This window comes from Lynx canadensis, chromosome A2, assembly GCF_007474595.2.
Source record: "Lynx canadensis isolate LIC74 chromosome A2, mLynCan4.pri.v2, whole genome shotgun sequence".
NCBI lineage: Eukaryota > Metazoa > Chordata > Mammalia > Carnivora > Felidae > Lynx > Lynx canadensis.
Genome location: NC_044304.2, coordinates 97,425,846 through 97,451,993, shown reverse-complemented (window position 1 = coordinate 97,451,993; position 26,148 = coordinate 97,425,846). Strand labels below are relative to the sequence as shown.

The 26,148-nt window shown below is 41.9% G+C and overlaps 2 protein-coding genes across 10 annotated transcripts in view; one reads left to right on the top strand and one right to left on the bottom strand.

Moving 5' to 3' along the window:
- Positions 1-4,721: 4,721 nt before the first annotated feature.
- PEG10 (paternally expressed 10) lies at positions 4,722-17,779 on the bottom strand. Its single transcript, XM_030307979.1, is given in 3 exon segments — positions 4,722-9,919; positions 9,922-11,126; positions 17,562-17,779. Coding segments are annotated over 3 exon segments (2,382 nt in total). The 5' UTR covers positions 17,567-17,779; the 3' UTR covers positions 4,722-8,747.
- Positions 17,780-17,992: 213 nt separating this feature from the next.
- SGCE (sarcoglycan epsilon) overlaps positions 17,993-26,148 on the top strand; it is a 70,100-nt gene continuing 61,944 nt past the window's right edge. For 7 of the 9 annotated variants that reach the window (XM_030307973.1, XM_030307969.1, XM_030307968.1 and 4 more), the window contains exon 1: positions 17,994-18,178. In XM_030307973.1, coding sequence (XP_030163833.1) covers positions 18,070-18,178 — 109 coding nt within the window. In that variant the 5' untranslated portion in view covers positions 17,994-18,069. Of the gene's footprint in view, positions 18,179-26,148 lie in introns of all 9 variants that reach the window. The other 2 variants (XM_030307978.1, XM_030307970.1) reach the window with 2 other exon arrangements.

The following is a 26,148-nucleotide window of genomic DNA, read 5'->3' as shown; positions in this document are numbered from 1 at the left end:
CATCACCCTACTGTGATTAATCTTAAGAACTGCGGGTACTGTTGAAACTTGGGGTGGTACTCAGATGACTCAAAGTTACAGAAATGAGTAAAGCACAGTCTTAAAATATATTTTGGCCTAGAATGTAGGCTGTTGTGCTACCTTATTAGACTTACTCTAACACAAGGTTGATGTAAATAAGATTTAAATAAAGTTGAAACCTCTTAGAAATAGAAGAGAAAAAGTGGTTTTATTATTTTAAAAAATAATTTTTACCTATAATGAATTTTCATAAGGATCTGTTTTTGAGTATAATGCCCCTATTTTTTTTCTTGGCATGACATGAACTGCTTGAGAAGAACAAGGATACAAAGTTATACAAGTAATAATTAATTCGAATTCAGTGATTTTCTTATCTAAGGCCAGATATAAAAGAGTAATTAATGATCTTCCAGAGGTTCTCTTGCTTTCTCTTGGAGTTAGTGTCATGGGTGCACATGGTATTCTGTAAACTCTACTGATTTGCCAGAAAGCAGCATTCTAGATGCACCTGTGTCACCTGTCTCTAGGGATTATCTGGCAACATAATTAGGGAGCTCTACTGTGTGCTAAAAGAGTTCGTTCCTTGGGAACTCTTTGGGAGGAAAGAGCCATGTAGCCTCCTTTTCTCTTACTGATACTTCCTAATTCTCAATTAAACACTAATCAAAATAAAAACCATTTAAGAAATTTGGCATATGTATGGGGCGCCTGGGTGGCGCAGTCGGTTAAGCGTCCGGCTTCAGCCAGGTCACGATCTCGCGCTCCGCGAGTTCGAGCCCCGCGTCAGGCTCTGGGCTGATGGCTCAGAGCCTGGAGCCTGCTTCCGATTCTGTGTTTCCCTCTCTCTCTCTGCCCCTCCCCCGTTCATGCTCTGTCTCTCTCTGTCCCAAAAATAAATAAACGTTGAAAAAAAAAATTAAAAAAAAAAAAAAGAAATTTGGCATATCTAAAGAAATAACTTAAATGCCCCAAATTAATAGAGATCCTTTGTTTGCACTGAATGATGATTACGTAATACCTGTTCAAAGAAGACTTGGGCAACTATGGTGCCCAAGAGCAGTTGGGGTATTCTAGCTGGAGAATCCTTGGGTGCTCATCCTTCAACTGTACTAGCCCAGTGTCTGTGCCCAGTACTGTGTCCCCCAAATCCTGGTCTAGTGTCTGGCACAATGAAAGAAATCAGTGAATACTCAGGCACACATACACACAGACACACACAGACACACACAGACACACATTTATTTATTTATTTCTATCCAGATTCTTTTCTATATCATATTTAAAGGAGCCGGAAATTAATAAACATACACATGCATACACACACAAACACATACAATCATTATTCATTTATTTATTTCCATCCAGACTCTTTTCTACATATTCAAAGAATCCGGAACTCAATAAATACACACACACACACACACACACACACACACTTATTTATTTATTTATATGTAGATTCATTTCCATATATATTTAAAGAAGGCAGCAACCAATAAATGTACACACACATGCATTTAATTAATTAATTAATTAATTAATTTTCTTCAAGTTTCTTTTCTACATGTATTCAAAGAGCCCATAAGTCAATTATTATACAGACGCAGACACACACATACACAGATATATATATACCTTATCTATTTATTTCCATCCACATTCTTTTCTATATATATTTAAACATTTTTTTAATGTTTATTTATTTTTGAGAGAGAGAGAGAGAGAGTGCAAGCAGGGGAGGGGCAGAGAGTGGGACAGAGGATCTGAAGTAGGCTCTATGCTAACAGCAGAGAGCCTGATGCAAGGCTCGAACTCAAGAACCAGGAGATAATGACCTGAAGTCAGATGCTTCACCAACTGACTTCACCCAGGCGCCCCTCTGTATATATTTAAAGAAGCCAGATCAATAAATATACAGGCACACAAAGGTCACATGGTTGATAGATTAATTGATTGATTTCCAGAGACATTTCTATATATATTTAAACACACACACACACACACACAGACACACACACATTTATTTATTTATTTATTTTCCAGATACATTCCTATATGTATTTAAAGAAGCCAGAAATCAATAAATATATGGACACACAAAAAGACACATACACATTTATTTACTTGCATTCGGATTCTCTTTTACATATATTTAAAGAAGCTGGAAATCAATAAATATACAGACACAGACACATACACAGTCACACAGACATACACATATGTATTTATTTTCATCCAGATTCTTTTCTACATATATTCAAAGAAGATGGAAAAGGAGTTAAGGGTGGGGGTTGGGTGTTTATTTCTTCAAGAAAATATTAGGAAATTGGGTTCCATCCCACAACCCTGGGATCATCACCTGAGCCGATATCAAAAGTCAGGCGCTCAACCAACTGAGCCACCTAGGCGCCTATAGTGTATTTTTTGATGTATGGGTCAAAAGTGATTCTTCTCCATGCTCATATTTGATTAATTTTATGTTTTTAAAAGGTGTGTATTTTCTCATTGCTGTGTAACTTGTTTTGTATTACTAATATAATTTATTCAAGAAAGGTAAGACCTCCAATGAGTGAGACACAGGTCTCTATCAAGACTGACCAATGAAAGTATATTTGTATGTGTTAAGTTAAACAATGTAGTCATCATTTTAAACAATTGCTTTTGACTAATTATTTGCCTCAACTATGCTGGATAAAAGGGATTCTTTATGTAATTTGTATAGCTACAAAACAGACCTTGTTGATACCACTCGGAGAAGCCACTTCTTTTATAAAACTGTTAATGTATTTTAACAAATATTGCCTTTGCTAAACAAAGTAAGTTTAATGATCTAGACTTGCCTTGTGATACAGTTGCATAATCTAACTTAATACAATGTTGAGGTTCAGCAACTTTTTGTTTGTTTCACTTAAGCTTTGTTTAATTATATGGGTTTTCTTTGAAAGTTTGTTCATTTTTGAGAGGGGGGTGGGTACAGAGGATCCGAGTAGGCTTTGTGCTGACAGCAGTGAGCCAGATGGGGGGCTTGAATTCAAGAACCAGGTGATCATGACCTGAGCCAAAGTCAGACGCTCAACTGACTGAGCCACCCAAGTGTCCCTACGTGTTTTTTTTTAATTTTTTCTCTTGAGAGGGAGAGAGAGAGAGCATGTGAGCATGCGAGTGGGGGAGGGGGACAGAGAGAGAACCCTAAGCAGGCTCCACACTCATTACAGAGCCAAACAGGGGGCTCAAACCCACCACTCTGGGATCATGACCTGAGCCACCCAGGCCCCTCTAATTACATGGTTTATGGAGAGAGGGGGAGGTCAGGATGGGGAGGAGCCTAGGTGTCATAAAACAAGGGTGAATAGGATATTTCCATCCTTTTTTTTTTTAAATATGAAATTTATTGTCAAATTGATTTCCATACAACACCCAGTGCTCATCCCAACAGGTGCCCTCCTCAATACCCATCACCCACCCCCCATCAACCCTCAGTTTGTTCTCAGTTTTTAAGAGTCTTTTATGTTTTGGTTCCCTCCCTGTCTAACCTCTTTTTTTTTCCCTTCCCCTCCCCCATGGTCTTAAGTTTCTCAGGATCCACATAAGAGTGAAAACATGTGGTATCTATCTTTCTATGACTTATTTCCCTCCATTTTCTTTCAAACTGATTTGGTTGATAGTTTTTACATCATATTGTGTAAATTATAAGTAACCCCTATGCAGGCATTTGATAGGCATTTGATTGTGCCCCCACTCCCAGTTTCCCCAGTTCCACCCATCACTCTACATACCTGTGAAAGTTTGTGTACTCTGGGCTGAGTGGACAACTATCCAGGGTAGCCTGCTTCCAAGGTGAGAGTTTTTAATTGTGTGTTTTCATCATTAGTCCCAGCTCTTTTCATGTATCCTTCCCAATAAACCATTGTTTACGTGACCACCGTGTCATATGAATCCAGCAACCCTTTGAAACTGGCACATTAAGAGTCCCTTTGTCAGTGTTTTGTATGCAAACTATTACAACTCTGATGTCACTAGGTTTTGAAATACGATAGGGTGAGTGCCTCATGGACCCCATTTGTCCCTTTTCTTCATATGACTTTCATGATCACTGTTAATGTTAATTGGTATTTTAAAAATCCACGTGTTCATTTCCCATCTTATTATTACCTTATCATTCATCTCCATCTTATTTCACTAGTATGTCTTACTTTCAGTCCTTAATGATTTTATAATTTTTCTATTAATAAATATCAAGTATTCCATGAGGGATTCATATTAAAAGTTTATTTTCTTAATAGAATCACCATTATGTGGCTTTATATGTTAAAGTTTTGCATCTTAATGTTTTTATATTACATTCATAAAGCATTAATGGTGGTGCTTTATTTTTACTTTATATGTTAAAGTTTTGCATCTGGGAATAATTTAGTTGATTTCCTGGAGTATTCTGGGTAATTGATACTGGGTTGTTTAATGTGTTCTTTATACGACCCCCCCACTTCCAAACTTACCCCCACCCTCCCTCTAGGCTCCCAGACCCTCCCCCTTGCCCCACCCCCACTGCTTCACCCTCCCCTCTCCTTTCCTCCCCTCACCCTCTCCACTTCCCCACCCCCATTGCCCTACCCTCCCATCTCCCTTCCTCCCCCTCCCCCACTCCACACCTTCACCCTGTTCCTTTAATGTCGGTGGACGCTAAAATGATCAGGACACAGTTTGCACTTAACCACTAAATCTTTATTAATTGAATTTTTATTATAACATCAATACAATATTAGTAAATAGAGAGAAATACAGCAATAAAATGGGGAAGGGTAGGGAGGTGGTAGGGAGAGGAGGCAGGGGTAAGTAGGAGGGCCACTGACAGGGGCATCATCACTGTCCGGTAACTTCCATAAATATTTACCTTCCATCATTACCAGTTTCATTCCAGCAAGAATTTTTCAAAGAGTACCTACTCATCTTGTAACTCTCCAAAGGCTTTGCTCACAATCTGGACCCCTGGAGTTAACACCCAGGGCAAAGAGCCTCTTCTAAATGATTTATCTAATCATCTTTGAACTTTTTCCCACTAGAGTTTTGTCCATGTCCAATCTGCCCTAAATAGGTTGATCTCTCTGCAGGTCCCTCTGAGTTTATTTGAAATCTTTAAGGGTAGCAATCATAGGGTAAAGGATCACAAGTAAGTACACATGTCCACTTATAGAGTTATCTAATACATAATATCATGCTAACTTTTAAACTAACCCCACCCACTTAAGATTACTTAATAGTCCCTCCCACCCTAAAATACTTATCATTATATATATCCCCTATTACTTAAATGATTACATAAAGAAATAAAAACAACACAATTTCCACAGACCAATTCAATTGATCGTTTTCTACAATCCGAGACAACAAAGAACTTTCAACCCCACTAGATGTTCATTCTTTAGATAAACGGTTCCCACCCAGCTCTTCATCACGGCAGGTGATCCTTCATTTTTGTCCGGGTCTTTCCAGCAGTGTTCTCTGTTGCCAATCTTGGAACTGCATCTGATGTTCGATGTCTGTGGTGGATGACAACCAGATCAATCCAGGAGCCCAAGAGGTACCTGCAAACTTAAAAACAAATCCAGACCGCACGACACAGATGTGCCCTCTTTATCCATTGTGCCACCTTGCATGATTGAATCAAACTAATTCTCTGTTTTCCAGCATCCAATACAAATACCTCATTGCTCAAACTAAATTGACCCTTCAGAAATGTATGTAAACTTCCTCCATCTCAATATCCTAGTGTGATGACCTTCACTAGTTCTCTCCAGGGTCGCCCAACAATGGGAGCTCATATCTTCTTCTTCCTTGATTTCATGAACACTGAAAATTTGGGTCAAAAGTTAATCACGTTTGCCAATTTGTTTCAAAAAGGTCGACTACCGGCTTTGCTTAATAACGCTGATATGCTGATTTATTTATGTCCTTTATGCTTTATTTTGCTCCCTTTCTAACTCCCTTAGAGATTTAATTCCTTTGCTCTTTCCTTTCTAATGAATAAAGGCATTTTTGTGGGAAAAATGCCAAAAAAAAGTGTCCAATTAACATAATCAACAGCAACAAATTCAGTGAAAGGAAACTTATTAAATCCTGATACTATAGAATAAATTTGAAATTACTTATTCTTAACACCTACATTTATAGATAGTATAATAGAGAGTATATATAGCAATAAAGCATAGTACACACTGCCCAAAGTTTTCCACAAGCTTTACTAAACAGCCAAATGTGTGTCAGGGTCTTCATCCCCATCACCATGCTCTCCCTGACCGCTGCTTTCGTTGGTCAACATCTCCAGACGTTTGCTTGCAGTGATGGCAAATGTCCGTGTGCACATGCCACAGGGCTGCAGACAAATGACCTACTTCTAGGTCCTCTGCAGCTTGAAGATCAATTGACAACTGTAAGTTTGACACAAAACAACTTGAATCAAATGTATGGATGATGGATTGATCTGAGGTAAACTGAAGTGACGCTTCAAAATAGTCCAGAAGCACAAACGCACCATTTTAAAAGTAATTACTCTAATACACGTGGGTGACTGACAAGCTTTCTGATTCCACTGAAGGGGGGGGGGGGGGAGGAAACGTTTTTGGAATTAACTAGCCAATTAGTTATCTTCTTTGGATTTGTAAATCTTTTTGTGTGACTTGTTAAAGGCCCAATTGATAAAATTGAACTTGTATATGTTAAAATAGAAGATTGAAGGTTAACGGGATGAACCACTATACAAATACTCCAGTTCTGAGGACTCTCATTCACAGTGTTGTAAGAGAAGTTCACAGTAAAATATTTTATACTATGTTAACTTATCCATTTTAATTAGTTTAACAGTAAGAATTGGATAGAACTTTGTAATTCAATGGAAATAACTTCTGAAAGCAGTCACCACTTTAAAACACTGTTAAAAGACACCACTAACCTACAGCTAAAACTTTTAAGTATTTAAACATGCAAGAATGGGGGGGGGACGATAATGAATGTATGAAAGATGATGTGGATGAAAAATGAAACTTCACCGTTGGACTCCTCTTCATGATAAGCAATTGGAAATATATACCACACGGTCTACTGCTCAAACTGTGTTTTGGCAATTGGACGTTGTGTATTGAAACACATGCCCCTCGAAGCCTGCCTCTTTCTCCTCCGTGCATGGCAGCAAAATGGAGTCTCCGCAACCAGGCAGGAAAGATGACACGAATCCTGCAGCAGGGTTAATGGCAGTAGTAAAGAATTAAACAGAAAGAGAAAGGTTAGACAAACAGTTCAAGGTAGTAGCAAAAGACCAGGCTAAAGAAGTCAGGCAGTCCCAGGTTAGCACAAAGCATCCAGGAGACTAGACGTCATCACCAGACTGAAGACAACGCTTGTGTTGTCCGTTGCTTTGAGTCATTTGAGTTGCTTCGAGGCCTTTCATTCATTGGCAGCTTATTATCCTCTCCATCCCCTAGAGGGGACCGCTTTCCGTTGTGTGAACGCTTGATCCTTTTAAAGTGGTTACCCATCAGGTCGCTCTCTGGATTTAAAGCTCACAAAAGAAGTCCGTATCTTCAAGGCCATGTCCAGTGCCTCAATCCCTCTTCTTCAAAGATATCCTTCGCAGGCATAGGAGTGTGGGTCTGGGTGCTAAATTTCGTGTCCCCTCTCTAAGCATCCTAATGCTATAGTCTAGTGAGGGGACTGCTGATGAAATGCCCAGATGCAAATGGAGGCAGACACATGGAGAGATGCTTCCAAGACTTCAGATGAGGCTCTTCCAGCCAGTTAACAACACCCGTGAAATTTCTTCTGATGGACAAGTTGGTAGCATTAACTCAGAGTCTCTTAAGAGGTGGGTATGGGTTAAGAATCCTTTTGATTTGCTGCTACTCATTAACCCTCGTGCGTGACCAAAACGTAATCACCAACAGTCTCTAATTACCGGGTTTAACACTTCATGGAAGCCATTACTGGCATGATGATGGTAAGGTGTTGTGAGAAAGCCAGAGTTCTTGGGTACATGTGATTTGCACCAGGGTGTGAAGGCACACTCTAAACATGCCAGAGTCCCTTCTGAGAGAGCACTTCCTTCTGAGGCCTGAGGTGTTGCTGTTGCAGGGGGTTTGCCTGCTCCTGGGAGAACCAGTCTAGTTGCTGCTCCTTGAGAATTAACGGAACCATGAATGTGGAGTCTGAAGATGGTGAAGTTTCTAAGGGTGCAGCAAAAAGATCACGGAAGCCGTTTTACACTGCACCAACAATTCTGGCTTCCTTAATAAGGCGTCGGTCCTCCAATGATGTAAAGAGGGTACCGAAACTGCAAGAAAAGTCATGTCCTCCTCCTCCTCCTCTGTATCTCCCCCTCCATAGAGAAATCAGCATTTCCTGTGTTTGCATCAGCTTCTCTGTAAATGTTAAAGGTGGAATCTGGCAGCCTATTAATTCAGATGGTGACAGAGATTTCAACGAATTTTCGTTACATTGGCAGTTACGGTGGAAAACCGAGAGATAATTTGTTGGTAAATGCTCTGTCGCTCTTTTGGTGCTTTTCAGGACGTGTGCCCGTCCAGGGTGGCCCTGACCTTTCCGTAGCCGTTTCAGAGAGGACCGTGCCTCAGGTTTGGCCTGAAGATGCAGTAGCCCAATTTGGCACACAGTCATTGGTTGAGAAGCTGAACAGGAGTAAATCTGAGGGCAGAGATCTCGAAGGACACGACAAGTGTTTACATGGTGCTGTAAGACGGCGGCGGCGGCGGAGGCGGCGGCGGCGGTGGCGGCTGCGGCGGCGGATACTGGGGTACCGGAGGCTGGCGGTACCAATGCGGATTCCAGGTGATCATCACGGGGACATAGAGCGATCTCCCGTGTCCGTCTCGCCCCACCGGGTACCAGGCGAATCCTACTGGGTAGGTCGGGTACGTGGCATAGGTGGGGTACGTTTGGTATCCAGGTATCTGAGGTACGTATTCAGTATACGTCGCCAGGTGAGCCTGGTCATCCAAATTTGGAATAGAGAGTCGAGGATACTGATTCTGGATGGTGAAGTTGTTGGGAGCTCGGCAGTCGTAGGAGACTTGCAGTTTCCACCCCCTTTTCACCTGGAGAACTTGGGCTCCGTTGGGGGCGATCGTTGGGGTGATCAGCCCATCTTTCACGTTTCTGGCCACGAAATCTCGCAGAGCTGCCATTTCAGGCTCGGACAGCGAGTACACGTGTCCGCTGGGGATACTGTGTGCTCCAGGGATCATCTCTATGGTGGGGTCAACCAGGCGGTGATCTGGGTAGACGTTTTCATCCACCGGAGTGTACACGTTCTGGACATAGTAGTACCTCACTGGTTGGTAAACTCTGTATCCATCCACCGGGTAGTAAAAGGACGGCTGCGCTGGTGGGGGGAGCGACGGTGGTATCGGAGAGTACATCCGGCAGTGGTATCGGCAATATTCAGAATCAAAGACGATAGATCGGGTGCTCCACGTGATGTTGGGGTCGTGTGTGCTCAGCCAGCGCACCCCGAGGACAACGGGGAAGAACGGAGACTGAGTCACGTCGAATGACAGCACCTCGCGGTGATCTCCCAGGTCAACGATCAGGTCATGCGTTTCGTGGACAACGGGGCCCGATGCTATGGGACGTCCGTCAATTGCTTCCACAAGTATCGGCCAGTCCTTGACTCTCAGAGGAATCCCATTTTGGGCAACGTACTCGTGATCGATGAAGTTGCCAGAAGCACCAGAATCGATCATGGCTCGGACGAACAGGGTGTGTCTGCCCGGGAGATGAATCTGGAGCATCACTTGCAAGTGTGGAGATGAAGCATCATCTTGTGGGGACCTTATTAATTCTGGCCCGGTCGCTGAAGGTCCCTCTACAGCGGGGCCGGGGAGTTTCCCGCCGGCGAAGCCTTTGAGGCCTTGGCAGGACAGTTGTCGGCGTAGTGACCTCCATTCCCACAGTAGAGGCAAAGGTTCAGCTTTCTGCGTCGTTCCTTTTCTTCCTGGGTCAGGCGCATGCGGGCACCTCCCACAGGCTCGGTGGGATCTACCTGGTGGTGGCTGGTGATGTGCGGCAGAACGAGCGCGCGCGGCGGGGAGCGAGGCTTGCGTGCCGCGGCCGCTCTGGCCAGCCTCCTCTCGATGTGGATGCACTGGCCTATCAGTGCGGACAGCGACTTGGCCACTTCAAGGCGCGACAGCTCCGCCTGGATGTGGTCGCTGAGGCCCTCGTGGTACTGGTCAATCAGGGCGGGCTCATTCCAATCCAGGTCCTGGGCAATCATCTGGAAGGCGTTGGAATAGTCGATGACTGACCCCATGCCTTGGCGCAGACGTCTGATCTTGCGTTTGGCAGCCTCCCGCCTCTGAGGGTCTTCAAAGACGTGCTTCATCTCGGTCATGAAGGCTGGGTAGTTGTGCATCAGGTAGTGGGACCGCTCCAGCTTCGCGGAGGCCCAGCGGGCGGCACGGCCGGTCATCATGCTGGTCACGAAGCAGACGCGGACGCGATCGACTGAGAAATCTCGGGTGCTCTTTTCCATGAAGAGCTGGCACTGGGCCATGAAAGGGACCAGCATGTCTGGGTTGCCGTCAAACTTCTCGGGAAGGTCATCTGGGCACTCTTCCTCTATGGGAGTGGGCGGGGCAGCGGCCGCTGCAGCACCTCGGAGCTCGAGGTCATCCTCCTCATCCTGAGGGGCGGGCTCCACTTGCTCACGGAGGGAGGTGTTCTCCTCCGTGAGTTTCTGCACCTGGTTCTGCAGGTTGTTGTTCTCCTCTGACTGCTTCATGACCTTCTCTCTGAGGTTGTTGATCTCTTCAGAGAGATCGTCCCGCCTTCGTTCGGCCAGGTTGGGGATGTACTGGCCTCTTTGGCCGCTGCGCGAGGAGGAAGAAGAAGAAGAGGAGGAGGAGCAGGAGGAAGAGGAGGAGGAAGGGCCGTTGGGGGGAGGAGGAGGAGGAGGAGGTGGGCAGTCGGGCCCCAGGGTGAGAGTTGGAGTGGGAGGAGACCTCCCAGGTGCAGCTTCGCTCCTGTGGGGATGGAGGCCTGGGTCCTGGCCTCCTCTTCCACCCTTTCTTCTTTTTGTTTTCAAAAGCTTTTTGTTTCTGTAAAGGAAGACAAAAGCATAAATTTAACATGTACATTCAAAGCAGCACATTACAAAAAAGAATTTAGCATTTAGAGTGTCCACCAAAATACTTTAAATACATGAGTACTTAAAGTATGCACCAAAATACTTTAAATACATGAGTATTTAAAGTATCCACCAAAAATACTTTAAATACATGAGTATTTAAAGTATCCACCAAAAATACTTCAAATACATGAGTATTTAAAGTATCCACCAAAAATACTTCAAATACATGAGTATTTAAAGTATCTCTTTGCCCTACTTGTTTACATCAGTAATTAGTAAAGAAATGCAAACCTTGAAAAGGGGAGAAAGAAATTAATCAATTAAACAAAGCATAACAAAAAGCACCCCATTTTTTAAAAATCCAAATGACCTTTTCCTCCTCAAATGTCACCTGTTCATTATGACTCAACAACACATAACTATATCAACAGCAAGCTTACCTTCACCGACTAGAAAAGAACACTGAGACATTGTAAACAAACAACCCTGTATCAAGAGAGCACAGCAAAAACCTCTCAAGTCAAAGACCCAGCCAGAATAAAACCACAAAGTAAAGGCAAAATGATTAACTGTTATTAGACAATTTACCTGAAACACAGCTAATATTCCAGCTAATAGGGAACCAAAAAAAAAAAAAAAAGGTGGGGGCTTAAAATCACAATGCCTATATTCATCAACTCTGGGGGAAGGGGGCACTTTGGCCAACTGTCATGTGGTCTACCTCCATGCAGAAGGTAAATGATTATCAAAACAAACAACAACAACTGCCACAAAACCCACAGGATTATCTAAATTACTTTTCTGACCACAATTTGACTTCCCAAAGAGAATTCCCTGTGGGACAGAAGTGGCACTGAGCAGCAACATGTGTATATCAGTTTCCCTCCTTATTATGCGATCAATCAACAAATATTAATTGATGCCTCTTAGGAGGAGCTGAGCTATCAAATTGGACACTCAGAAACTTACAGTATAGATTTAATTAAACAATGCAGGTAAGGCACAGTGTGAATATTTAATAACTGTTAGTTATTACATTATTAATAGTTATTAAAGTTATTAATAATAAAAGTTATTGATAGTTATTAATAAAGTTATTAATAAGAAAATAGAAATGTAACGTTCTGTGTAAAGAGGCTAAAATTAAAACAGGGAGGGGCTGCAACTATAGCAACCTAGGCATACATTTTCCACCTAAATTTTTAAATTATTTTTGTATACACCGTAGGTTGAACAAATCCAGGACCTCATTTGACTTTCAGGTCACCAGTTTGCAATTTCTGGTTTTTAAACAAAATTTGTCAGCACAATCCCACCAAAAAGTTTGTAATTTAGAGCAGGATAGGGCTGCACTCCTAGGTGGTGAGTGGATATATGGCGCATGGGGGGGGGGTTGGGGGATTAAAGGTCCTAATTATGGGTATGGGGACAATAAATCACACCTAAAATAAATGATCCAACAGTGCCTATGTACTTCCTAAAAATAGGGCTAAGTGCATTTAGAGTAATTTTTTTAATAACTTTACAATGAGCATTAAATTCTCATATCTGGACAACTTTAGAAAAGTGCTCAAAAGTTTAAAAATATAATATACAAAGCAGGCAGACTGCCTATTCACTACAATTTTAACTTGGCAGTCCTGGCCACCTTTTCCTCTCTGACTCATCAAGGCAAAATGGACACTAAATTAATTATATTATTTACAACCCACAAAGATAAACATGTGTTATCCAAAGAAGTTAGGTGAAAAATAGCTAACATTTAAATCAATAGGGCATAAAAAAAAAAAAAAAACAACGTGATAATCAAAAATGATGGCCGTACACTTCAGCCTTGACCCTGGGTGTAGAGAAATACCCTTTCCTTCCTCTTCCTTAAGACCCCTCATAATCCTTTAGGCCCCTCCTCTGCCCTCCCCCTCCCTACTCCAAGGAGTGGCTATACAGCAAGCAGGATCTCCCCCCAAGCCCCAAGCAGAATCTTTAAGAGACAGAATTACTGTGCCATTTTAATAGTTTTAATTGACATTTAAGATTAAATATTCTAAATAGTCTAAAAATGTAGAAAAACTAGAAGATGCAATACATCATAACCTGTGACACTGTTTCATCTCCAACTCCTTGGAGATAACTGTATTGGTGACACTCAGAATATAAGGTTACAAAATAGGGGACTTTTTATTTACAAAATTAAGAATTTTAATGTCCCATTAAATAACAACTAATAAGCACAAGTCAGGTGACTCGGGTGCCACTTCTGTCATCCAGACAATACTTTCAAAATTCTGGAAAGGCATTCAGAGCATGGCCTGGCGCTGCCTGACCCAGGTCAGGAAGGTTAACAACCTACATGTCAATCACAGTCACTGAGATGAGTTTTATTGAGGCCCAGATCTGATGGGTTTTAATATCTGCAAAATACAATAATAGGACAGATATAACAACATGTTCAGAAATCAGCAATCATTGTATTGTTTAGGGAATCAGAAGATCAATAAGGGTTTAAAATTCAAATGCTTTTAGTAGAAAGGAAGGTACCATAAAAGTGAAAAGGACCTGAAGTTAAGACAGTAAGGAGGAGGCTGTGACTGTAATTTGGGGATGCATGCCCCCCCTCCCCAAAGACATTCAATTCTTTAAAAAAAATTGTATTCCAGTGCTGGTCAAACAAATTAAGGGTCTTATTTGGCCTGCAAGGTCACCAGTTTGAGACCCCTGACCTTTACCAAGATCAGGTTTCAGGTGCCCACCTCTGGGGTTTTAAATTTTGGGGTGGGGTTCTAAATCCTAAAGGAGATGACTGTCCAGAGAAGAGCGGTTTCAACTGTAAAAGTGATAGGATAGTGGGCAGGCAGGTTAACATTTGTGTAAATAAAGTTTTAAAATATTTAAACAGTAACTAGAGCACCAGTTAACATAGAAACAGGAGCATTATGACTTGATTTGAATTACAGAACTATGGCTCTTTAAACCCCCCTTACGAGGGGCTGGACTGGGGAGGTGCAGTCAGGTTTTAGGAAAACCTGAAAGGATACATAGCATAGAGCCGAGCCACATGGGACAGATGTCACCTTTACATATGAAAAAGAATTAATTGCTAGTCTATATAGGAATTAAATACATTTAATTCATTTCTGACTATTCAGGATGACTTCTAAAAACTTCCGTTCCCCAAACATATCAAAGAGTAATAGTGGCCCAAAACTGTCACACATTAAACATCTCATTAGGAAATGACACTTCATTAAGCAACTCTTAATTGCTTTACATTTTCAAAAGTCCCAATTTCTTTTTTAGTACTCTGTGTACTATTTGTGAAATGCAAATTATATTAATATGCACATTTTTACCATTGTTTTGAACTTTAAAAAAATGCAGACACAGAATTTCCTAAGAGGAGTTGGGGGGAGGGGAGGGTCAGGGTGGCAAGGTGGGCATGGGGACTTACTGAAAGCTGTAATTATAAGTATGTATAAAAGTATCAAGATAAATGAGGTTTTAAAATTTCTTCATTTAGTTAGAAACATAAACATGGTACATATGAATAAAAGTAAGGCATAAATTGGTTTAATAAAAAAGTTTAACAATGCCAGCTAAAATGTTCAACTATGTTCAAAATGTTTTTACATTATACAAATTTTAAATGAAAATTATGTACCACCAGTAAGTAATCCACTCACCCCAAATTTAAATATTTAAATAGTTTTTGCTTTTTATTTTAAAAACAGCTAATTCTTCTGAATATTTTAAATTAAAATAGTTTTTTTATTATAATTACAGCTTACATTATTGGAGTTTAAAGTATATACATATATATGTATACATACATACACGCTTTTTTTTTTTAAAGATCCTATTAAGTGTGAGAAATAAGGCTAGCAATGCCTTGGACAATCCAGCACAGCAAAGCACCACAGAAAAAAACCAGAAAACACCTGCAGACACCAAAGAAGGCACTGAATAAACCAATTTACTCTGGTCATTTAACACATATTTAATGAATGCCTACCATGTGCCAGGCACAATTAATAAATATGCAGGCAAGTTAGCCAGGGCTAATACCCTAGGGTTCCAAGAAAAAAAAACCTAGCTTCACAGGCATACACATAAACACCTCATCCTTGCTCCAAGGCCAACAATGCCAATAAGCCACTAAACTCCTAGGAAACACAGTTCAAATTGTTCCTTATTTTGTATCCACCAAAGAATCCTATTCCAGTAAGCCACCATAAATGCCCATTAGTGTCTCAAAAAAACCTTAAAAGTATTTAAAACAACTTATTTCTCATTTATAGTAAAAACATTTAGCTGGATTGCCCTTAGAGGCACCAGCCATGTATGCTCAGAAGCACCTTTCATAACCCACTGTCAAGTTTAAATTGTGGATTATGTTATTTAATATATGCAAAGCACTTGTAAAAAGTGCTTGTAAATTCCAGGTATAATTATCATTGTTGCTAATTGTTCTTGTTTATTGTTCTTATATTTATTAGACACTGCTGGATAAAAAGCAAAACCGGCGCCACAGAAACCGCAGAAGGGAGGGGCTGTGCAGCCAGGCTCAGGCAGTGAAGGCAGTACGCAGGCGCAGAGGATGTGGGAATGATGGGAGGGGCTGGGGGGCTCACACTGCGCAGGGGCAGGCGGGTTCCGGGGAGGCGGGGCCGTAGGCCAACTCAGAAGAGGCTGGCTCAGGGAGGGGCCAAGCTTTGGAGAGGCGGGGTCTGAGCAAGCCACCTCAGAGGAGGCGGGCCTAGGGAGGGAGGTTTCAGGGGGTGCCACCTCAGAGGAGGTGGGCTCACAGGGGGAGGTGGGGTCTGGGGGAGCCACCTCAGAGGAGAAGGGCTCAGGGAGAGGCGGGGCCTGGGGGAGTGGCCTCAGGGGAGGGCTCAGAGAGAGGCGGGGCCTGGGGAGAGGCCTCAAAGGAGGCGGGCTCACGGGGAGGCGGGGCCTGGGGGACAGGCCTCAGAGGAGGCGGGCTCAAGGAGAGGCGGGGTCTGGGGGGAGACACCCAGAGGAGGGGGCTAGGGAGGGGCGGGGTTGGGGAGAAATGGTCTAGAAGGCGCGCTCTAGGAAGGCGCGCTGCAGAGGAGGCGCGCACTGAGTAGGCGCTGGGAGGCGCTAAGCCCGCTCTGAGCAGATACTGCAGAGAAGGCGCGCTAGAATGGGCGGGGCAGGTCTGAGACTGGCTGTTTGCCTCTCCCACGATCCCCCCCCTCCCAAAACCCCTCCCACCAGCCTCCAACAGCCAGATTCATTTCATGCAACAAGAGCAATCATCCCCAGATCCAACCCCCCCCCCCCGCCCATACTAAGCAAACCAACAGTTTCCACAAACTGTTGCTGGACGCCCATTCGCGCCACCACTACAACTACACTGCCACTTCAATCAAGCGCAACTAGGCAAGGCAGCTCGCTCTGCCACCACCAAAAGATTCCCTTTTACACTCAAGTCAGCGCCCCTCCACTCCACTGCTATAGCAGGAATGGTGTGGGCAGAATGTTAAACACTAATTTTTGCCCGGGGCTCCATTTTGTGTAACAGCACCATCATGCAGACAACCGTCCTGCAGAAAAACATAGTGGGAGCCATTCCAAAAGGTGTGTTAGAGACAAAGGGTGGGGTCCCCCTCCAAGAAGACGGAGTAATCTTACTCTACAGCTCTTGTCCCTTTATAGCAGGTTTCTTTATAGCATAAAACAGTGCAGCTTGTATATCTCTGCAGCTGTTATTACTTTGTAGCGCATTTTAGGTGTAAATTCTCTGCAGCTCATGTACCTCTGCAGTTCCTGTGCCTTGTAACACAATGAAGCGCTGTTGTAGTGCTAATGGTATCATTTTTGTAGCGCTAATCTTCTGCAGCTCAGATTCTGTAGCGCATTTAAAGCGCAAATCAATCATCAGTCTGCAGCTCATATATTGCTGCAGTCCATAATGGTTTGTAAGCGCATTGAAGCGTCCATCCATCTATAGCGCATCTGACGCGCTTATCAGTTTGTAGCGCATTGAAGCACCCATCAGCTAGTAGCGCATTTGAAGCGCCAGTCTACAGCGCTTTTGAAGCGCTTATCAGTTTATAGCGCATTGAAGCGCCAATTAGTTTGTAGCGCCTATCACTATGTAGCGCATTTGAAGAACAAATTGCAAATTGGTCTGTAGCTCTTATCCGTCTGCAGCTCATGTCTGTCCGCAGCTCATGTCTGTCTACAGCTCTTATCTGGACTTGGGTCCTGGAAATCAAAGCCCTGAAGGCTTGGTTTCTCTCTCCACTCTGTTTTGGGGTACAGCCAGTGAAGGCGTGACAAGATTTTCGTGGAGACACTTAGGGGCACTACTCTATCTCCCGCAGCTCCCGAAAAGGACAGGGAATGAATGTGATCTTAAAAAAAGAAACATCCTCACCGCATACTCACCACGCGAGGACTCCTCTGCGAAGACAGGAGGACGGGGTCCCACACCTGTGCCAGGCGTGGGTTCCGCTGGGTGCTCCGCAGCCCGGAGTGGCCCCGGACGCGAGCCCGCTCAGCGGACCTTTCGCAAGGCTCGGTGGACCCTCTTCGCTGTTCTCCCCAGGTCGTAGTCAGGTTTCTTCGACACACACCAACCGAAGTTGAAGCGCGTGTACCGGGAGCGCCGACTGGGAGCCTTATATAGGCTGAACAGAGGAGGGGGGCGCCAAATCCCAGCGTGCTCCGCGGGTTAGGGGGGCGGAGGGGAGCGGGGGCGGGGGTTGGGGGGGATTGGGGGATGGGGGTGGGGGTGATGGCCACGCTACACTGGCCCGCCGCTAGGGGGAGTACGGGATTAAGGAGGGGGTGCAGGATGCTGATGCTGAACTGGCCAAGCTGGGAGGAAAGAAGAAAGGGAGGGGAGGGGAGAATCGAGGACGGCCGGCCTAGTCAGGCCAAGAATGCAATTGTCCCGGTGGTGGGAGCTGGGAGACCCTTGTGCTTGGACGGGACAGGGTCGGGGGACACGCAGGATGAGCCCCGCGACCACTGGCACCTTCTTGCTGACAGGTTAGTGGCCCGCGCGCGACGGGAGGTCCGGGGGCCAACAGGCCGCCGCCTCCCCATCCCCCGCCCGGGTTGTGGGTACCTGGGGGCATTTTCTGGGCGCCAGCCCCTCTTTCTACCCGCATCCTCACGACACCCCTCGTCCAGAACACCCCGCACCCCAATTCCTGGGCCCTGTGAGTCCCTTCTCAGCCTTGACCCCTGGCCTTTTCTTTTTCTCCGCGCCCCCGCGGGCCCCTCCCTGCCCAGAGCGCGCAGAAATTCTGTCTCCAATTTCCATTCCCACCGCACCCCCTACCCCTAATTACCAGCCCTGGTGGTGGACCTCTCCCCATCCCTGAAGCAAAGACTTGGGGGTTGTTGCCCATTTTTCTGGGGGTCGTTACCACACGAATGGGGCTCTGCGGCCCGGAGACAAGCCATAGGAAATGGGTGTCAAGCTGCATCCCCTTCCACATAAACATCCTTTTTTTTCTTTCCTTGAATCCGATCGGGAGGGAACACAAAAATGTGCATTTGAAACCCCTAATTCCCCTTCTTCCTAAGAGCATTTCTTGGCGGCGGAAATCTCGTTTTTCTTAGGTTTTACGGAGCAGGGAAGCAGAGTCGTGAAATGCTGGGAGCTAAACAGGGCGTTCAGGTCAGGGTTAACCCCGGCTGGGGGCCAGAGACGCTGCAAACAGCCCCGTTTGCCCCACCAAGTGCACTATTTTGAAAAGCAAAAACAATTAAAAACAGCTGTGGATGCCTCCAGTGTGCTTGGAGGCTTCGGAGGCTCCCAGCTATGGCCTTTTAGTGGTGATTACAAGGTTTACACAGAGACCTAGCTCTCTCTGCAACGTTACGTTTTTCTAAGTCTTGTAGAGTGAATGGATACATTTAGTCACGGTAACCGCATGTTTAATCCTTTCAAGCGTGTTGCTGAGATTCGGCCACAAATGTTTGTGTGTATTTATGCATATAAACATACATATTTTACTTTAGATAAAATTGCAATGAGTTGCAAACCTCTGAAATACTGATGAAGAAGGATGCTTAAAAAAAAAAAAAAAAAAAAAGAGCCATAATGAGGATTTCCATTTAAGCGCCTCAAAGTGTCAGGGTCTGAGAAAAAGGACAATTTGTTGATAATCTTAGAAAAAGAAGTTTAAGTAAAAATGTAAAGCCAATTGTCTACAGCTGAGTGAGGTTTCTGAAATGCAGATGACCACATTTGTATTTAAAGGCTAAAATTGAGTATATTTTAGTAACATTGCTACAGATTATTTATACATATAGGATAAATAAGAATTCGACCCATTGTACGTGACAGGGTGTCAGGGATCGCAATTAAAACTAGCTTTTCTAGGAATAAACAAAAGTGGAACACCATTACTGGGATTTTACTTTTTATCAGAAATAAAATGTTGACCATCAGATCTATGAATGAATGAAGTGAAAATTTCCAAAGTGGAAGATGTTTTTCTAGGAAGTTGGGTGAACACAATTATACTTTTTAGAAGTGCCTTTAATCTTAAGATGTTCATCCTTTTCTGCAAGATAAAATTTTAGGATGTCTTATGTTTGCCAGAGTACCATTCTGACTGCCGAACTGTCAACCCCTTAGATGTTTTTTTCAATCTAGAAAATTTAGTTTGCCTATTTGTTAACTGATAGATATTCTTTATCTAAAAAGTGAGATTAAAAACCTGGATAGATGGTAGGGAAAATAAAAGTTTAAAAATCTATCCCAAGACTTTTAAAGTTTGAATAACTTTGAACCAATTTCATTTTTTATTTCAAAATGTTAACCAGAATTTTTTTGTATAAAAACATCTTTAGTATTATTTTTATCATACTGAATTTTTATTCACTGTGCAAAATTCAGGAGAATAAAACTACAGAAAACTGGGAAAAAAATCAAGAAGAAAATCAAGATCACCTGTAACTTCTTCATCCTAAACTAATCCCCATACACATTATGTAGTTTACTTTTGCAGACTTTCTTTATGCATTTACATGTATCAAAATAACATATATTTCTCATAGAGCTACATATGTATGATTCCTAAAAATTAAAAATCAGATCAAATTAATTTTCCTTCATTATTTTCTTTCCAAAGAGACCTAACTGTTAAACAACATTAAATTTACAGAGATTTTTTTAAAGGACATAATATTAATTGCTTTTTCTAATTAAAATTTAAATGAACAACGTTAGTACATAAATATTTAAAACTGGATAACTGATAATTTCCTCTTATCTCACTATTGTAATATACGCATAGTTATCATTTTGGTGTATTTCCTTGTGTTTTTTATTTCTCTTCATATTAAATAATTTTTATTTTGCTTAGAAATACTTTTCTGAGCAAAAACAACAACATTGATAAGTAATTATGATAAGACTTTTCAAATCTGAAACAGCAAAACAATATTAAAAATAAATACAAAAATATAACATTGACAAATACCTTAGATAACATTTGTGTTATCTTACAAAACATTAGCCTCCCCCCAATTAATAGACAAGAATTTAAAACACTTTTTTGACATTTATTATTCCTAAGTGAATTTTGGATTTTCTCAGATATTCTCAGTGTTGACTATTTCTTACCCATTTTGCACACGGTTACATGTAAAGCAAAAAAAAAGGTGTTACTGAGCATATTTATTTTATCAAAGAATAACTGGGCATTATATTTGGACATTTTAATTCATTTTGATGAGCATTTGCTGTGGATCCATGAAGCTGTTGATTGACCACCTGTATTTAACTTCTAGTGCAATGGGAAAATTGTATTTCAAAACAAAGTAGCATTTTCCTTGTCAAATACTAGCTAGACTTCTCTTTGGGCATTTAACCTATTTTATGGCCATTTTCCATCTGTGAAACTGTTGACTTACCTCAAGTATTTAGCCTAATTTCTAGGGTGGCGGGAAAATTGTATTTCAAAACAAAGTGGAATTTTCACTTGTCAGATAATAACTAGACTTTCTAGTTGGACATTTTATGTATTTTAAATGAAAATTTGCTATAGATCTGTGAACCTGCTGATTTACCAGATACTTTTGGCTTCACTTTTAGGGTGGTAGACAAAATTTATTTCTAAGCAAAGTAAAATTTTCAGTTGTCAACTGGACTTAGTATTTGCTCATCTTACCTCTTTATTATAAGGGTTTTCCATAAATCTAAAAGCTGTTGGTTTACCTGATGTATTTAGCTTAGCTTCTAGGACAAGGACAAATTGTATTTCTAAGCAAAGTGGAATATTCACTTGTCTTTCTCTCAGACATTAAAAATAGCAAGAGACAGCACCAGAGAAACCTAGTGAGAGACCATCTCAAAGAGATAAGGGTAACATGTATTCAGTTTCTAACGCTGGTTTTCCACTGAGAAAACCATGCTCTAAACAAATGCTGAGGCAGTAAAGAAACCCTGACATGTTAAAAAATTGTCCATCAAATATTCAGATTGTTTGGGATTCCAATAAGGGCAGGATTTATGGATATTTTCTCCAAAATAACCAGCCACTTTATTTCTTTTTCTTTTTTGATAATTGTACACTTACTCTTACTGACTCCTTTTCTTAAACCTTACCCTTGCCTCAGCTCTAAACACCAAAGTGCAAATCCTACTGCTGATCTTATTTCCTGCTCTTAGTGTAAAAGAGGACTCTAGGTGAATAGATGATATGAGTTTATGTGTCCATTAGAGATTCTTGGGCTGGAGCTCTGTTTTAGTCCAAATCTTCACAGAACTATTAAACATGGTGACTTTTTTTTTTTTTCCTTTTCATCCTTTTGAACTTCTCCAGCATAGATAAAGAGACAGACATAACAGACAGACAGACAGACATGAACAGACTGAGTCACTCACTCTCTGTCTCTCTGTCTCTGTCTCTGTCTGCCTCTCTCTCTCTCTCTCTCTCTCTCTCACACACACACACACACACACACACACACACACACACACACACACTTATATATATACCCCATCCAGGCTTTTTCTAAACTTTAGAATACTGTTCTCTGGTTTGCTATCTCTCTGATTTCCAGAAATATTATGCCAAAAACAGGAAAGCAAAATTAAAAAAAAAAAAAAAGAAGCTAGTGTTCCTAAGGATCAACAAGTCTTTTTAACTGAATATTTTTTGATTGGGGTTTTCAAGTTGGTAGGATCAGATAGAGTCTCAAGTCTCTTAAAGCTGTTTTACATGAACTGCCTCCAAGCAACATTCTCTCTAAGAAGAATTCCTGGTGTCTTCAATTTTTTAAACAATGTAACTATAGTAAACACAGTATTGAATAAAAAACAGTCTCCACAGTCTGACGCCCGAACAGACATTTCCATTGAGGCTCCTTTCCTTTTAGTCTTTGTTCTGTGTGCATATGTAGTTTTCAAAGACTATAATTTTAATATGTATAGTTTTTTTACACGTTGTTTTGAAACATAAGTGAATCTTACTTTCAGCAAAGCATTTGTTAAGGCTTGAGATGCTCTTGTGGGTGAGATGGTGTGTTGACTAGTGGGATTGCTTTGTGGGCATGAGACGGGCTGAACTAGCACCCTCCAGGTGTGTGGGGTACTGGGTTTGGGTCCAAGAGTGGTCCCTGGAGAAAGATCTAACCCTTTGCCCTGGGTCTTTTGTTTTTCCAGCATTTTTATGAATGACTTTGATGAAGATCTAGGATGCTTGCTTTAAAATCCAGGAATGACTTGAAAAGGGGGAACTGTTACAAATAGATAACAAGAATTTAGAGTTTAATGTGGTTTAAATAGGCTGCGATGCTATGTGAAAAGATACTTAATAGCAGTAAATGCACCATAATTCATCAGTGTATAAGGAAGAAGGTGACTTAATGTGGTGGCAATCTTTGAGGAAAAAGGTTAATATGAACCAGCAGCATGATGTCTCTGTAAAAGAGAAAAAAAATCAAATTTAGATTCTGATAATAGTATAGTGTCCATGTGTCACAAAAACTAATAGTACCCCACTCTAATTAACCACATCTGTAGTATTGCGTCCATTTCTGGCTGTCACATTTAAAGAGAGACGTTGACAAATTAGACAACTTCCAGAACAGTCCGTGGGGATGATGAGGGGTCTGGCAATCCTGTCACAGGAGGTATCCTCAAAGGGTCTGGAAATGTTTAGCTTGAAGACTAAAAGTAGACATAAACTCTTTTCTGTTTGTTTCGGAAAACAGAACTAGCATCAGTGGCTGAAAAGTAGAGCTGGATTTCAACTCCAGACCTTTCTAACAGTGCAGCTCAGCCAGGGAATCAACTTAACACCTTTACTTGGTCTCTTCTTTTAAAATCTCAGAACTATTCACCTTTGTTTCAGTGAATATTTAATCTGAAGGCCATGCTAACATTTTTGCGTAGGGCAGCAGAGATACTTGTGATGGAAACATTTTATTTTTTTCTGATAAACTGTCTGAAAAGAATAATCCTCTGTGTTGCAAGTTGATCTCTTACAACTGGAAAGTAGCTGAAACAGGGCAGTTTAACACATTCCTTCCTCCCCTTTCATTGTATTTCAAACTTGAATATCTGAGAAGAGAATTAAAGGGTTGGTTTGTTTGTTTATTTGTGCCCTTTTTATTTCCCCCTGCAAAGTGTCCTGACCTTAACTTGTTTCTTATAGTTATTCCTTTCCTGGTGTTTCTTGCTGGCTGGGAGCTGGCTTCCCGGGCAGAGTGGCCATGGATGATGGGGAGCCCAGGGTTAAGGGGGAGCAACCGCCATTGGCTGCTGGTGCAGGACAGCTAAGCCCTTGGCTGCTGGATCCTCTTACCCTGGGGGAAATGGGGGGCAGTTGTCCCTTGCGCAGTTTTCACCCCTCTTATATGACCTTGCAATACTTAGTTATAATTTTTAGCTTTTCAGTTGAAAATAAAACCTTCCAATCAAAAGTAATTTCCTACCCTGTGGCCTTTTAACTTCTCTCCATTTCAGGTTAGCCTGGATTCTGACCATCTCAGGAGCACACTCTCAGTGTCTCGAACATGTCTTGTGGCAGATTTTTCTTTCCTGTCCATCTGCCTGTTGATCGTTTATTTTGATTACCATATCTAACTTTGAAAACCTGATTGCTCAAAATTAATTTATAGAGTATGCACACAGGACCCCCCCCCCCTCTTCTGAGGCATGATAACCTGTAATACATCTGACTCCATGGAAACTATTTTTATGCTCCAGAGCCTTGAAAACTAAGGGTGACTGTGATGAGCGATGTAAAGAAAGAAGAAAATATCCTTCAGTCATCTTTTTTAAGCAACTTTTTCCTACTTTTTTCACTCCTGTCTCTCCCCAACACCCCCAGCCCCATACCCAGAACTTTCTCACTCCAGTTGTTAGGTCAGAACCATGGTCACTCTAACTGACTGTGTTAAGTATATTTTTCATGTTAAACAAGTTTGTTCTTATTTTCTGTATCTTTTATAAAAGTGCCATTCACTTTTGTGGGATTGTAATAAGGCACAGGGCAACTTGTAATGGCTCACTTCCCGGTTGTTGAAGATGCCACAGGCGGTCCTGTGCTGAGCTCATATTTCTGAGAGAGAAATGCTCAGAGATGAGCTTCTGGCTTGTCAACGCTCGTTCACCTGACCCACGGGGTGGCTATTTGCGATTCCTTGAATGCAGTGATCGCTCCTGCGCCGCGGAAGTAAATAATCCTCAAAGTTAAATTTTAAAAGTTGAAGAAGTTGTCTCAGGAAATAAATAGGTAGTCTCAACACATTAAGTTGTTGGCATGATTATTAATGTCATGTTCCTGGAGAAAAATAATGTGGGTAAAGCTAAAGTGCTGTTTTCTTCTAGAGTCACTTGGGTAGAATTTTTTTTTTTTTTTGATCTTCATCTGAGAATCGTTATGCAATATGTATGCAATAGCGGTTTAAATGTGCTTTATTGCTTACAGAGCGCTCATCTTTAGCATGTCTCACTTTCTACTTAATTGCCTTGGACTAATCAGATTTTTAGAATAGATCCTCAGCATTCTGTACCCCGGGAATTGCCAGGGCATCTGTTGTGACTTCGGAAGGAAGACTTTCTTTTCTGACAAATGAAGCTGTTCATTTCAAAAATGCTTAGGAGTTAGGCAGCCCTGGTGTAAATTCTTCCCCATTCTTCAGTGTTTCACTCATTCATCTGGTCACCACTCTGATTATTATGGAGATTTGGGGTTTATTGTGAATTCGAAAGGAGAGAACACAGTTAATTTTCCTATAGTAGTTAAAGTGAAATATTTTAGCTTCCGGTTTCTTCAGCAAGAGTCATAGATGTACAGTTGATCTTTTACCTTGGAATGCAGGAGAAAAGAAAAAAATAGCCCCAATGTTCTTTTGGGGTTTTTCTCTGTTTCTTTCTTTCTTTTTTTTTTCCTCCTTAGCAAATTGGTAAGACATGTGGTTACATGATGCTGGTTTTTCTCTCTTATGAAATAGTTAATCAGTGTAGCACCTTTAACATTTGTCATTTTCTCTAGCTATAGAGTTGATTCTAATCAAAGGCCGGTACCGCAGAAGTGGAAACAGAACAGGTTGCTACATGTGCTTATCAAAATCTGAAAGGTTATTTTTTATCTGGCTGTTTCACTTCTAAGAGTTTAGCTTATAGGTACACTTGTGAAAGTGCTCAAAAGTAAAAGTATAAGGATGTTTATTGTAGGGTTGATAGCAATAATGAAAAATTAGAAAAAGGAGTGGTCATCTTTACTAAAAATTCTTTTATTTATTTATTTTCTGGGGGTGTCAACTGGTTTTGAGTCCCCTCTGAGATGCTGGGGATTATAGGGTCCCAACCATTAAGGATCTTTTACACTAGTGGGGCTGACAGAGATAAATCAAATAATCACACATATAAATGTGCCCTTCGATCTGTGATAAGTGCTACAAACACTACTAGAATTTCTAAGTAACGGATTTAGCCAGGCAGGGGGATTAAGGAAGGCTTCTCTGAGGAAGTATTCAGATCTGAAGGG